This window comes from Vombatus ursinus, unplaced genomic scaffold (genome assembly GCF_900497805.2).
Source record: "Vombatus ursinus unplaced genomic scaffold, bare-nosed wombat genome assembly UNPS02014808.1, whole genome shotgun sequence".
Taxonomy (NCBI): Eukaryota; Metazoa; Chordata; class Mammalia; order Diprotodontia; family Vombatidae; genus Vombatus; species Vombatus ursinus.
Window position 1 is genome coordinate 2,385,776 of NW_020954586.1, and position 13,497 is coordinate 2,399,272.

General features: G+C 47.2%; 1 protein-coding gene across 3 annotated transcripts; it reads right to left on the reverse strand.

Annotated features, from left to right (window-relative positions):
* Positions 1–3,595: 3,595 nt before the first annotated feature.
* NEU2 (neuraminidase 2) lies at positions 3,596–12,862 on the reverse strand. Of its 3 annotated transcripts, none has more exons than XM_027875375.1 (3): positions 12,660–12,749; positions 6,136–6,340; positions 3,596–4,690 (listed from the first exon to the last, which is right to left on the reverse strand). In XM_027875375.1, exons 2-3 carry the CDS (start codon positions 6,334–6,336, stop codon positions 3,764–3,766), a joined length of 1,128 nt encoding a protein of 375 aa, XP_027731176.1. In that variant the 5' UTR covers positions 6,337–6,340; positions 12,660–12,749; the 3' UTR covers positions 3,596–3,763. The 3 variants fall into 3 exon arrangements, with proteins under 3 accessions (XP_027731176.1, XP_027731175.1, XP_027731177.1); XM_027875374.1 differs by lacking the exon at positions 12,660–12,749 and adding an exon at positions 9,756–9,841; XM_027875376.1 differs by lacking the exon at positions 6,136–6,340 and having other exon boundaries at positions 12,660–12,862.
* Between the last annotated feature and the right edge of the window lie 635 nt (positions 12,863–13,497).

The window sequence follows — 13,497 nt, forward strand, 5'->3', positions numbered from 1 at the left end:
CATAAATCATTGGCATTTCTACATATTAACAAAGTCTACCAGCAAGAGGTAGAAAGAGAAATTCCATTTAAAAAACTGTATAGAGTATAAAATACTTGGGAGTCTACCTGACAAGACAAACCTAGGAACTATATGAACACAATTACAAAATGCTTTTCACACAAATAAAGTCAGATCTAAACAAATGGAAAAATATTAATTGCTCATGACTAGGCAGAGCCAATATAATAAAAATGACAATTCTACCTAAATTGATGTATTTACTCAGTGCTATAGCAATCAAACTACCAAAAATTATTTTATACAGCTACAAAAAATAATAGCAAAATTTATCTGGGAGAACAAAAGAGTCAAAGAGATCAAGGGAATCAATGAAAAAAAATGTGAAGGAAGGTGGCCAGCTATACCAGATCTCAAACTGTATTATAAAGCTATAATTATCAAAATAATCTGGTACTGGCTAAGAAATAGAGTAGTGGATCTGTGGAATAAATGAGGTACAAGTCACATTACGGTAAATAACCATAGTGATCTAGTATATAATAAACCCAAAGATCCAAGTTTTTGGAACAAAAATTCATTATTTGACAAAAACTACTAGGAAAACCAGAAAATAGTATGGCAGAAACTAGGTGTAGACCAACATCTCACACTGTATACCAAGATAAAGTCAAAATGGGTACATGCTTTACACATAAAGGGAGATGCCAACCCTTCTTTTCTGTTCTATATTTGGGAATGCTCTCTCTTTTTGAGGGGTGTTTGTCAAGTGCAGAATTTTTTTTAAAAATTAAATGCTTGGAAAATACTTTGTATACCTTAAGTGCTACATAAATGTCAGCTGTTATTATGAAAATCTGTGTTTTGGCAGGGCCATCCCTGACCAGAGTGACAAAGTGAGCAGAATATTCTTTCTTGCTTTGGGGGTCTTATCCTCCTTTTGTGTGTCCCTGGTCCTCCAACACAAAGGGACCCCCATAAGGCACGTGGCCTGGGCACCCCACTGCCCTGATTCTCCTCGCTGACGTGCTGTTGCTCATCACTACCTGGAGCTCCACCCTGTGTTTTTTCTCTTCTCTCATTGACCCTGGCCTGTCCTAAGGTAAATACAAGTTCGATGGAAGAAAAAGCCTCATCTTCTCTGGAGTCCTTGGCTAGACAGGTTGGCTCTGTGAGCATCAATGATTGTTATTAACCAGAAGAGGTTGCTGGTGATGCTGGGAGAGATCTAGGGACCGGAGGTCACCGCGAGTCTTTAGAGCAGCAAAATCAGAGGTCCTGTCCAATTCAGAGCCTGTGATTTTAAATGTCCACTGCCACCTCCCCGCACCCCTCCCTCCCCCCAGGGCCAGGCTCAGTGATGGCTGCATGCCCAGAGCCACTGGATTTCCAAAACCCCCCTCCCCATCCCCATCACATTCCTGCATCTTCTCTAAGCCAAGGGAGCACCTAGAATAGTGGAGATGTCAGGCCTAGCAGGAGAAATAGATAGATGGCAGTGAAACAAGGCAAAGGGAGGAGATGGGTGCCAGACGGGTGCCCCGAGTGTTCCTGCCATCACATCATGCTGACGCTGCCCACTCTTCTGATAGAAGCAGTCTAATCTATTGGAGAAAGCTTTAGAGGGACCAGAGTTCGAATCCCACTTCTGATATTGACTAGCTATGTAATGATGTAACCTCTCTGAGCCTTACTTTCTCTATCTGCAAAGTGATTATCTGATCACTTAGCCCAAGCTAAGATTATTGTGAGACTCACATGAGATACTTCATAAATCTTAAAACACTATAGAAAAGGTAGCTATCAGCACACAGGGCTGGCCTCATGCTTCCTGTGGGTCAGACACACTGCTAGTTGCTGGAGATACAAAGACAAGAGTGATATAGCCCCTGCCTTCATGGAGCTTCCTTTGTAATAGGGGGAGGGAGAGGGCCTGGGAATTCACAGCGATGGCGACAGAAGCAGGGTTAGAACTGCTATGGTTCCTGATGCCAGAGGAAAGGAGTAGGGGAGAAGGGCTGATGATGGCATGAGGGAGAGTCAGCTAAATAAAGTCCTCGGGGTGAGTTTTCACTCACTCATTGGCCAACCAAGCCATGATGGCCATTGTCTTGGCATGGATGGAGAGACTTTTCACACCAGGAGCTCCTCTCACTGATGAAATCTCTGATTTTGATGGATATTAGAAGTTTGTCTTCACTCACTCACTAATCAGGAGAGCTTGGCTCTAGGCTGGTGTGCTAAAGCCGAGGGTATTAACTCCGCCAGGGAGCAAAGTGCGGGGTCTCTGGTGGTCTGGTCCGGAGGGTGCTACTCTGGCCGGGCCGAAGAGCCTTAGCAGGGTAAATGGCAAGATGTGCCAGATAGATGAGAATGTGTGTTTTGTTTTGTTTTGTTCTTAACCTTAAAGCACCATTTATCTCAGTATCTTAGATATAATTAGTCTAGTAAAATGAGAACCGTATGGTTGGGCTGACTGCAAGGTCAGAAATGGGAACAAGGACGATGCAAACTTCATGGGAGCCACCGAAGTTCCTCGAGCCTCCCACTGACAGCCCTGATGGGGAGGAGTAACCGCAGTCAGACGTCTCCGTCCGTTACAGCCTTGGCCACCTACCATCCAAGACCATACGATTTCTGACTTGGAAGGGATCCCAGAGGTCATTTCGTCCACTTGTATTTGACTGCGCCACCTCCTTGACAGCATGGCCGGCAAGGGCCACCCAGCCTCTCCCTGAAGGACCCCTTCGGGCCCCTCCCCTCTGGAGGCAGTCCATTCCACCCACGAACAGTTGTCACTGTCAGGATGTTAAGAAGCTTAAATCTGTCTCTGCCCCTTGTGGCCGCCGTTCATGGGCCAACCCAATGGGGCCACAAGAAGAAATTCCATCCTTCCTCCCCATGGCAAACCATCCCATGCTGGAAGGCCTCTACCCTGACACCTCTTGGTCTCCTCTTCCCCAGGCTGATGATCCGCATGTGGCATGGTTTCCAGTCCTTTCGCGATCCTAGTTACCTCCTTTACAGGAGCTATTCAATGTCTTTCCTAAAAATGTGTCCCCCAGGATTGAACAAATACTCCCAATGTGATCTTACCAGAGCATAATACAGAAGGACTGTGATCTCCCTTCTTCTAGACCCTCTGACTTTCATACGAAGGCCTGAAACCAAGGGAACTTTCTTGCCTACCTTTTCATAGCCTTGGCTTATACTGAGCTTGCAGTCCACTAAGCCCCCCAGATCATTTTCAGACATACTGCTGACTTTCCATGTCTCCTCAGTTCTTGTGCCAGCTTTTTTGAGCCCAGGCATAGGAATTTCTATTTATCCCTATTAAGGTGACCTCAATCCTATTCTGTTCCAATTAAAGAGCAAAGGTAATTCATTGGGAACCAAATAAACAGGGCAGACCAAGCCATGTGTGATGATATGGAGATGGGCCCCCAGCCTGAGTATCCTGCCTTGCTCCAGCACCTTGTATATGTCATAGAAAACTTTGAGACCTGCCTCTAATGAGCTCCTTTTGACCATTTAGGGCTGGAAGTAGGGAATCCTATGCTAAGGAAATGTAAGAAAAGAAAGCAGCCAGACCGTGCCTTATTACCATGTGCTTTTAATGGAGGAAGCCAAAGACTGACACTGAGGACTCGTGAGTCCTGAGGGCCCCAGGGAGAAAGGACAGTGATTCATCTTGGGGCCATCGCTCCTAGAGGAGAAGAAAGGAATCGGAGCGGTAGAACCAAATCTTGACCAGCTCGAGGAGTCAGGAGGGGAAAGCTTGCTCCAGAGTGAACATGACAAAAAGGATTTGATCATAATTTCCATTTTCAAACAAGCAGCCAAACTGGGGTGTCCCATTGAGGCCTGGCCCCATGTACTGGAGGTCTGAGTAAGCACAGGAACCTTTCATTAGGATGGCTGGCTTGGTCCAGCCTTCTGGGTCCAAGGGATCCCTATTAAGATATAAACCCATATCCTTCCGCTTTGATGGGTCTGTGGGATGGGAGTAAAGCAGCCAGGTATCCACAGGGCCCGAGACATTTTTGGTGGGATTTGGGAAGCCAACCACACTTCCTTGGCAGCCCAGTGGCTGTTCAACCAGTTTCTCGACCCGCTGAGCACCCGTGAAGTGTCCTCCATCATCCAGGCTGACAGCCTGGACCCTCGCTTTGAGGGCGCTTCTGGAGTTACAATACAGCACCCTCTGGCCGTGGCCCTCCACTTCTACCACCTGGGACTCCAAGGTGTTCCCCATGGCTACGAAGTTTCCCATCTTCCATGTCTTCCCGTGGTCATCGCTGAGGAAGCAGAAGGCATAGGGTGTGGGCTTCTGGGGCCCAAGGATCCGATAAGCATAGGCAGGGATCACCAGGCTCCTGGACTGGTTGTGTAGCTGCACACCGTGGCCTGGCCCAATGGCGAAAGTGGCCCACTGCTTGTGAACCGTCCCAATGGCAGAATTGGTGAGGTCCTTGGCACGGCTCCAGGTCTTCCCCTGGTCCTTGCTGGTTACGTAGCACAGACGCACCGCGTTGGTCTTGGTGCGGATCTGGTCGTATTCGGTAACCCGGCCCTGGATGGCTATGAACAGCAGAAACAGGGTGCCCGTGACCTCGTCATAGACAGGGCAGGGGTTCATGGACCGGTGGCCCGGCAGCCGAGCCGTCTTCACCACTTTCATCTCTCGCCACTGTTGAAAGGGGCAAGAAGACAAGAAATCAAACTGTTTTACCCATCTACCCATTTCTCTCTCCTCTGGGTTCAAGCAGAAAAAAGGTCAATCCTTCCTCCAGATGGAACAGAGAGAGCAATGTGGTGCAGCAGAAAGAAAGCTAGACTGGGAATCAGGAGAGAGCTAGGTTCGACTCCTGCCTGTGAGCCTGAACAAGTCACTTTTCTTCCTCTCTGAGCCTCAGTTTTCCCATCCACAAAATGGGAATAATAATACTTGCAGACTCTACCTAGGCAGCTAGGAGTGGATAGAGCATTGGACCAGGACATATGAAGACCGGAGTGTCTCCGACACTCCGTTGTATGACTGGGGAAAATCACTTAACCCTATTAGCCTCAGTTTCCTCATCTTTAAAATGGAGATAATGGGACAGCTAGGTGGTTCAATGGATAGAGCACCAGCCCTTCAGTCAGGAGGACCTGAGTTCAAATCCAGCCTCAGACATATAACCCTTGCTAGCTGTGTGACTCTGGGTAAGTCACATAACCCCAAGCGCGTCACCAAAAATAAAATAAAATGGAGATAATACAAGCACCTACCTCCCAGGGTTGTGAGCACTGAATGAGAGCAGATGGTACGCACTTTTTAATCTTTGAAGCATTACATCAATGCGGGCCTTGTTATTTTATTGTTTTTACTATTTTTATCAAATGCGTACAAATATATGTAAACATATATACAGACCACGAGCTACTCCTCAATGGCAGTCCTACAGGTATTTAGACACAGACTTCATTTCCCCTGAATCTTCTCTGGGGCCTTTAACTTCTTATGACACAGACCCCAGGCCAGGGCTCTCTGTTTATGATGCCCTGTGCCTCCCCAGACTGAACACCTGGCTTCTCATGCGGTCTGGCCAGGGCAGAGGTGAGTGGGACTTCCCCGGCCTGCATAGAATGCCCCTCTTAAGGCTGAGGGCAGCATTGCCTCCTGGGTCTGGTTTGAACCTCCCCTTTACAGTTCAGTAAACCAGGAAGTGTTCATCTGCTAGACACCATACTATGGATTGCAGAAACAGACAAGAAGGAAACAGTGCCTGCCCTCAGGAGCTTACAATCTACTGGCCCATTAAAACAGGCATTTTTAAAAGCCCACCATGTGCCGGGCAGTGGCAATACAGAGACAAAAAGGAATTGGTCCCTGCCCTCAATGAGCTTATATTCTGTTAGTAGAGACAAGCTAACAAGCACATATCATCATTGTATTTGTAGCCTCCTCCTGGTGACCTTGGGGAAACACTCTCCCTTCTCTGAATTGCCAGCTTCCTCAGCAGTCACCCTGGCTTCTTGGTATCTGCAGGGCCCACCCCAAGCCTCATCCAGGATGAGAAATGCCAGGGTCCCCATTCCCAACCCTGGGATTCACTCATTGACTGCTGCTCACCCAAGCCCAGTCACCTTTACCTGCACCCGGTGGGCTGATGCCTTGTATTTCCCTCTGCGCAGGACAATGTGCTTGGCCTGATTATCAGCCTGGCTGGCCCTCTGCTCAGCAAATGCCAAGAGGATGTGGTGCTGGGCCAGGTAGAGCAGGGCCGGGATCCTGTAAACCTGGGATTTCGTCTGGAATACACTTTCCTTCTTCAGCACCAGGGGTGGAGCCATGGGTCTGGAGAGAGCAGGGGGAGATGCCGGGGCAGAAGCTAAGAGAGGCGGCCCAGGGAGGGACAATGCAGGGGGCTTCTTCCCTTTCTGGGGGGCATTTAAAGCCCTCCCCCCAAATCTGGGTCTAGCCTTCCTTTCATGTATGGCTTTCATGAACTCTCCAGCTGAGCCAAACTGGGCTCCTTTCTACAACACTGCCTCCTGACCTCCTCTCCCCTCACCCCCCACCTGTCTAGAATGTGCCCCCTCCTCCCTTTCTGCCCCCACAAGGTCTCCTCCAAGACCCCCTACAGGGGCCAGTGCCTGCCTGCACTGCCCCACCAAATCTGCTTTGTATTTAATGTATGTGAATTTGGCCTGATAGAGAGCTGGTCTCGTGGTCAGGAAGACCCGGGTTCAAGGTCCACTTCTGACATATCCTGGCTATGTGACCCTGAGCAAGTCACTTCACCTTGAAGTGCCACAGACAGGAAGTTTTACAGTAAAGATGATCTACATTGGGAGAAGGAGCTCTCCCACCAGGAGGTCCCTGTATGAAGACAATCACAGGTTGGGTTAAAAAAAATCTATATCCATCTACATTTTCCTTGCTTCCTTCTCTCTTCCCTCCCTTCTTTCTTCCCTTTCTTTTGTATTTACTTATCTGTGTACCTGTTTTCCTCTAGTAAAAAATAAGCTTCTTGAGGGCAGAGATTGTGACTTCTCTGGGCCTCTGTTTCCCCATCTGTAAAATGGGGGGGGTTGGAATCCTCCAAGTTCCCTTCCAGCTCTACACCTGGGATTAAATGATTTTATTTTGTGTTTGGCTTGTCTCCCCAGCTGGTGCTGCTCTTAGAAGCTACTTAAATGTTGATGTCAATCAACAAGTAAGCCATCAGATTCAATCATCCAATTGTCAGCTCTGTGAAGACAGTTAGCACAGTAAGAGCTTGATGAACACTTGCTGATACAAAGAAAACCCAAAGCAGTCCCTGTCCTCATGGAGCTGACAATCGGATCATTGCATGGAACAGAGCTCCGCCTCCCCTCACTGGCTTCCTGCCCTTCTGGGATATTTGAAGAGGCTCCTCTAGAATTCCCCAGGTAACCCTCCCAGATGGGACAGTCTCTATGCCAAGGGACGGCGGGCTGGGGGTATCTTCAGGAGCTCTCTGATGCCCTCCTGCCAGGCCCTGTGCCAATCACAAGCCTGAGGCTGTAGACATAGCAGCCAACAAAATAAGACGGGAGCCCCTGAGGGCCCAGGACGTGGACCCAAGGCAAGGGCTCGACTCCCATCCCTGGCCTCTCTAGGCTCAGGCGCTGCAGCAGGAAGGGCTTCTATTCACAGGGTGGAGACCAGGCAGGGGTTTTCTTTGGTGTAGGTGAGGACAAGGGTACACCCCCCCCTTTCGTAGATGGGCAGTTCCTCTATGACCTTTGGCCTTGGGGAGTCATCGGGGGTCTTGTTTATGGCTACCCAGCTAGCAAGTGTTGGAGATGGGACTTGAGTAGATGATATGCCAGTAGCTATACAGTACTCAGAGTAGAGTGAAAGCAATGTGAGACAGGAAGGTGGTAGGAGCGGCGGGTGGCGGTGGGGGTGGGGGCTGAGGAAGGCCTCTTTCAGGAGGCAGGATTTGAGCCGAGTCTGAAGGGAAGCCAGGAGGTGGCAGTGAGGGCATTCCAGGCATGGGGAACAGCCAGTGCAAAAATGTGGGATCTGGAGATGTCTGTCTTGATGGAGAACAGCAGGTAGCTCTGTCTTGCTCAATCAGAGTTCATGGAGGACAGTAAAGGGTAGGAAGACTGGATAGGTAGAAAAGGTCAGGGTTGTGAAGGGCTTAAAATGCTAGCCAGACAGAGGCATTTGTGTGTGATCCTGGAGGTAACAGGGAGCCAGGGGAGTTAGGGATTGTGTGCACATGCGCTCAGTTTCCTTCTTTTCAGAAGGAGGCAGTTGGACTCCATGGCCTCTGAAATTCCTTCCAGCAGCTCGAAACCCATGACCCGAGATGACGTCACTAAGAGGTTGAGATGCCGTGCTGTAATTTAAAGTCCGACTGTCTTACAAGGCTTGAAATGCCACCATGTCCCCTGATAGCATTTCAGTAGATGATTCTTGACAACTATGAGCATTTAGAACATCTGACCTAGAAGGGACCTGAGAGGGGAAAGAGCCCAACCCTTATTTTACAGGTGGGGAAACTGAGGCCCCCAACTGGCCCAAAGTCACACAGGTGAGAGAGCATGAATTTTAACTCAGGTCCTCTGACTCCAAGCCTAGAGTTCCTTTGCCCCTTAGGAATCTGGCCTTGGGAAGAACTATGTCTAAGGGAAGGGAAAAAGGAAGTATTGGTGGGAGGATAAGGGATGGGGCTGCTCCCGATTTCTGGGGAAGAGATGGACACAGGAGAGCAAGTCTCCAACTGCTGAAGAGCCAGAGCCAGAGACCCCTAGAGCAGGTTTCTTTTGACTCAACTAAACACCTTAGTGATACCTCAGTTAAAAAAAAAAAACCAGCAACTTAAAAGGCAGAAACTTCAAGAGCAGAAATATAGAGAAAAAGAAGCTGAAGAAAAGCAAAGAGAAGAGGAAAGAAAATGAGAAGAGAAGCTATGTAAGAGAGAAAAAAACCCAAGACCATGAAGTCCATCGAAATCAGAAAGAACTCAGAAAGATACAAGTAGAAGAGCAGAAAAAATGACCAGAGAAGACACAATCATAACTCGGAGAAATAAGATTCATTGCAGAGTGGCTAAGCAGAGCAAAGGCAGCAAAATCACTAGAGAATGAGCAGAATGGAGGAGGCTGAACCTGAGAGAGCCAGCCCTGGGACTCCAGAGGAAGAGAAAGGACTAAGAGAGAGCCTGTTAAACATTTAGAGGAGACGCAGCAGAACAAGGAAGAAGCAGCGGCACCCCTTTCTGCCCTGTGACAACCCGCTCTAGCTATTACACAGTCAGTGTCTTCAAGCTGTGGTCCTTTTACCTCTTCGCATCCCCTCATGGGTCAGCCAACTCAGATCTGTCAAAGAGAAATGCTATCCAGTAAGGAGATTGAGTTTAATTCCAACAATGTGAGGGGAAACTTCAGTCAATGCAAAGAAAGTAAGAATTTTAACTGTATTACAAGTGAAAGCTGTACAGAAAAAAAAAAATGTTCAGGTGTGCTCTCTTGCATTCCTGCCAATAACAAACAACAAAAGGGTGCATCTGACCATGACCAGAATGTGTCCAAGAAAGATTCATCTTCTGAACAAGACAAATGTAACAGAGAACCAAGTGAGGGGAAAAGCTGATGCAGTAGAGACAGAAGAACTAAGGAGAGACATAAAAGGGATGTGGACGAGCATGGAAGGGATGTGAGTAAAGAGGAAGACGGACAAGAAAAGAAAGAGGACTCCACAGAAGACAGTTTCCAAAGAGTATAGTCCTCACCTATTTAGTGTAAGCCCCATAATCTCGGTACCAGAGGTCCCACAGCAGAGACAGATGCAGTAGAGGGGATGGAAGTCGGGTTAGAAGTGTGGGTAGGAAGTGCAGTCAACAGTCAGTGAGATTCCAATCACTGAGCAAACACATAAGTACCTGGAGCAGGTAGTAAAGGACAGCCTTTTAAGACCCATTTATAGGATAGACCAGGACCAGCAAGAGCTTCTTTGGCTTCTTGACCACCTTAAGAAAACTGAGTTTCTGCTTAGTGAAAGTAAAATGAACTCCTTTGTGAAAGGAAACACAATTACATTGGAAACTTATTTTCTTTTTTTAAGATTGCTAATTATTTGTGCTTCAGTCTCAACTGTGTTGGGAACTTGTTTTTCATGAGCTCTCCTTTTTCCTTTCAAATGTTTTGATCTGATTGCTTTAATGGCACAATCTGCTTTTAGTCAGGAGAAATGTATAGACCGACGGTTTAAGAATTCCAGACCTATTGCGTAAATGTAGGCAAAATTCTTGACTAAAAATTCTTTAATGTTCTCAATGAAGTCAACATGTACTGCAGAAAAAAGGCAAATCTAATTGAACTTGAAATCAGTTGCTAAATGCTGAGTGTTCTGAACGACCACAAAAACTTACAGGACATTAAAAAAAGAGAATTAAAAAAGAACTTACTAGTTTGATTTTATTTGTATTTAACTGATTCAAAAACATGGAGATGGTGGTGGAAAGATGTGGGAACAAAATGGTCATGGTATAGAAAGCCATATATGAAATAGAGGCAGAATTCCTTTAAAACTGAAAATGCAAATGGACTATACTTTTTTTTTAAAAGATTCCAGTAAGTGGAGTATGAGACAAAGTGGGCTAGAGATGCTCCATTACTTCTGAAACATTGACTTTTTACGAATTAAAATAATCGAGAGTAAAAAGTTAGTTAAAAGCTTTTGCTTCTAGTACAAATTAGTGTGTGCATGGTTTTTTTAAGAAGCTGTTTTGCTAAATTATTTTTACTTGCAATGTTTCAAACCAATTCAAGGCTGCAAACATGTTAAATTTTATAATCTTTTGCTTCTCAAGATGAAGCTCAGGAGTACTTTAAAAAAGTTGCAACCTTTGGGTTATAAAAGGTGGCGTTCATTCCAGTTTGCATTTTTATGGCAAAATAAAAGCCTTTTCCAGTGATCCAAAAAAGAAAAAAAGAAGTCTGTCCTTGGTATGCTGTCCCAAATTGAGCATGAACTGATTGCGTTACCACCTTGGCCAGATCAATTAACCTCTCTCAAGTTCAGTTTCCTTCTCTATAAAATAAGGGAGTCAGACTAAGTGATCTCTTGGGGCCTTTCCAGCTCAGCTTGCCTTTGATGCTAATTAAAAAGCTCTTAGAAATATGGTTTTGGAGGGAGGAGGGAAGGGAAGAGATTTCCAAGCCTTTCCTACTCGTCTAGAGCCATGAAGTGGGATGAATATTGACCCATACCTGCCCACATTAAAGTCTCAGGATCCAGATAGTCCAACATTGGCTGTCCAAAGAAGACGCCCTAGTCTTCTCTGCCCATCCTCTCAGGAGGTTTTGTCCTTATGTCCACCTTCCTCCAAACCATCAGCCTCTTCCCTTGGCCAGTTAATTGTTTCAGGTAATAGGAGAATAGATCCAGAGCTGAGAGAGACCTTAGAGGTTGTCCAGTGCAGCCCCTTCATTTTACAAATGGGGAAACTGAGGCTTGGGGCAGTTCCATGACCTAGGATCACAGGATCATAGATTTAAATCTGGAAGGGGCCTTAGAGGCTATTTATTGCAACTCCCTCATTTTATAGATGGGGAAACTGAGGCAAGGGGATGTTGAGTGCCTTAGGATCATAGATCCAAAGCTGGAAGGGGTCTTAGATACCATCAAGTCCAGCCTCTTGTTTTTACAGGAATTTTTTCGTCAGCCTTCATGTGAGCATCACATGAGCCAGATGAGCTTGACCCAGCATTGACAAGCTTACCAGGAACCCGACTGCCAATGATAGCAACAGTAATAGTAATGATCATTTTAAAGGTGTGAGTTGGGTTTTCTCTCCCACAAAAGAAGTCATTTAAGATGAGCTCCTCCCAGGCACCATTTGCTGGATAACAAAACCTCTGAGTACAAAGGGACATCCCCCAAGAGGCCCCTGCAGAAGTCCACCCCATACCTGAATAGGCATCCCCAGAAGGTGGCTGTCCAGCCTCCGCTTGAAGACCTCCAGTGATGGAGAGCTCACTACCTTAGGCTGCAATATGGGTAGAGTGGCAAGAGCTCTAGATTTGGAGTCAGAGGACCAGGGCTCAAATCCTGAGAATCTCATAACTTCTCTGGGCCTCAGTGTCCTTACCTATAACATGAGGGGGTTGGACAAACTGGCCTCCACAGCCCCTGGCTGCTCTAACTCAGTGATCCCAGTGAGGCAGCACCCTTGGCTTTGGGACAGCTCTCAGTGTTAGGAAGTGTCTGCTGACATTAGCCCAGATCTGTCTGGTTCTGCCCTCCGGGGCCAAGCAGAATGAGGCTAAACACCCTCCCTATTCCTGCCCATCAAATATGGGCTGTACTGGGCTGAAAGGAGACTTTCTTTCTGCAAACACGGGCTCCATTCTGAAACACCTCCTTGGGTTTTCAGGTCAGGAACATCTTCCAGGCAATAACTGGAGAATTCCAGTGAGCCACGCTGGTCCTTCCTGGCAGTGAAGCCCAGTGAGTAGCCAGGAGATGTCCAGCTCTGAGTTCTCCAGAAGCACCAAGTCATTCCTTGAGAAGCTCACGAGGGGTCTGTCATCAGTCCTGGGTCTAACCCAGGGATTTCTTACCCAGAGTCTTGTCACTAAGGGAGATCTCTTGCTCTGCTATCAGAGGAAAATCAGAGAATGAATAGACCTACCTCAAGCTCAGGATGCCCCGTCAGCTCGTGGGGACTGGACGTAAAGTCGGTGCTGGGTGACCAGGAGGGATAGGAATCAGGACTGTCAGAGAACGATGCTCCCCAATGAGTCATTTGATATGGCTCGATGAGGCAAGCCAAGGCATAGGTTTCTGTAGTGGGCCAGTGCCTACATAAACCTGAGACAAGTCCCCCACCCTTCAGGAATGGTATCTACTGGGGCTCCCAGCTCTGCTGCCCCATTTATCTCCTGGGACCAGGAGAAACAGGCCTAACCCCCTATGTGTGTACGTGAGTCATGTGTGGGCCTGAGGGTGCGGTGAAGCAAGTACATCCTTCCCAGCTAGGATGATGAGAGATGCGCCTAGATGCCTACGCTGCTACTGAGCCTCATTGGTCTGAGGAAAGCCCCAGACACATCCTGGCCACTTATTTCCTGTGTGACCCTGGGCAAGTGACCTCCCCTCTCTGAACCTCATTTGCTCCTGCATAAAAGGAGGGGGCTGAACCAGATGCTAGAACAGCAGTTTTTAAGGCCTATGGTCTGCCCTACATTCTGGGAATATAAATAGAAGGGTCAGGCAGTCCCTGATCTCAAGGAGCTCCCATTCTAATTAGGGGAGATAACAGGGACAGGAGGGGGCAGGACAGATGGAAAGGCTCAGGAGCCTGAGGGGAAAGTGGTGATTCCCATCAAGGCCTTGGGAAAGTCACAACATTTAAAAAATTCAGTTAAGTTGAACTGAATTGAACTGAACTGAATTGAATTAAACTGAATTGAATTGAATGAACTGAACTGAATTGAATTGAATTGAACTGAATTGAGTTGAACTGAACT

Coding starts and splice junctions, on each gene's coding strand:
- NEU2 (XM_027875374.1), bottom strand. CDS start 9,775: ATGGGGCTTACACTAAATAG. Junction 6,341..9,755: donor ATGGGGCTTACACTAAATAG/GTGAGGACTATA, acceptor TGCTCTCTCCAG/ACCCATGGCTCCACCCCTGG. Junction 4,691..6,135: donor CATCAGCCCACCGGGTGCAG/GTAAAGGTGACT, acceptor CCCTTTCAACAG/TGGCGAGAGATGAAAGTGGT.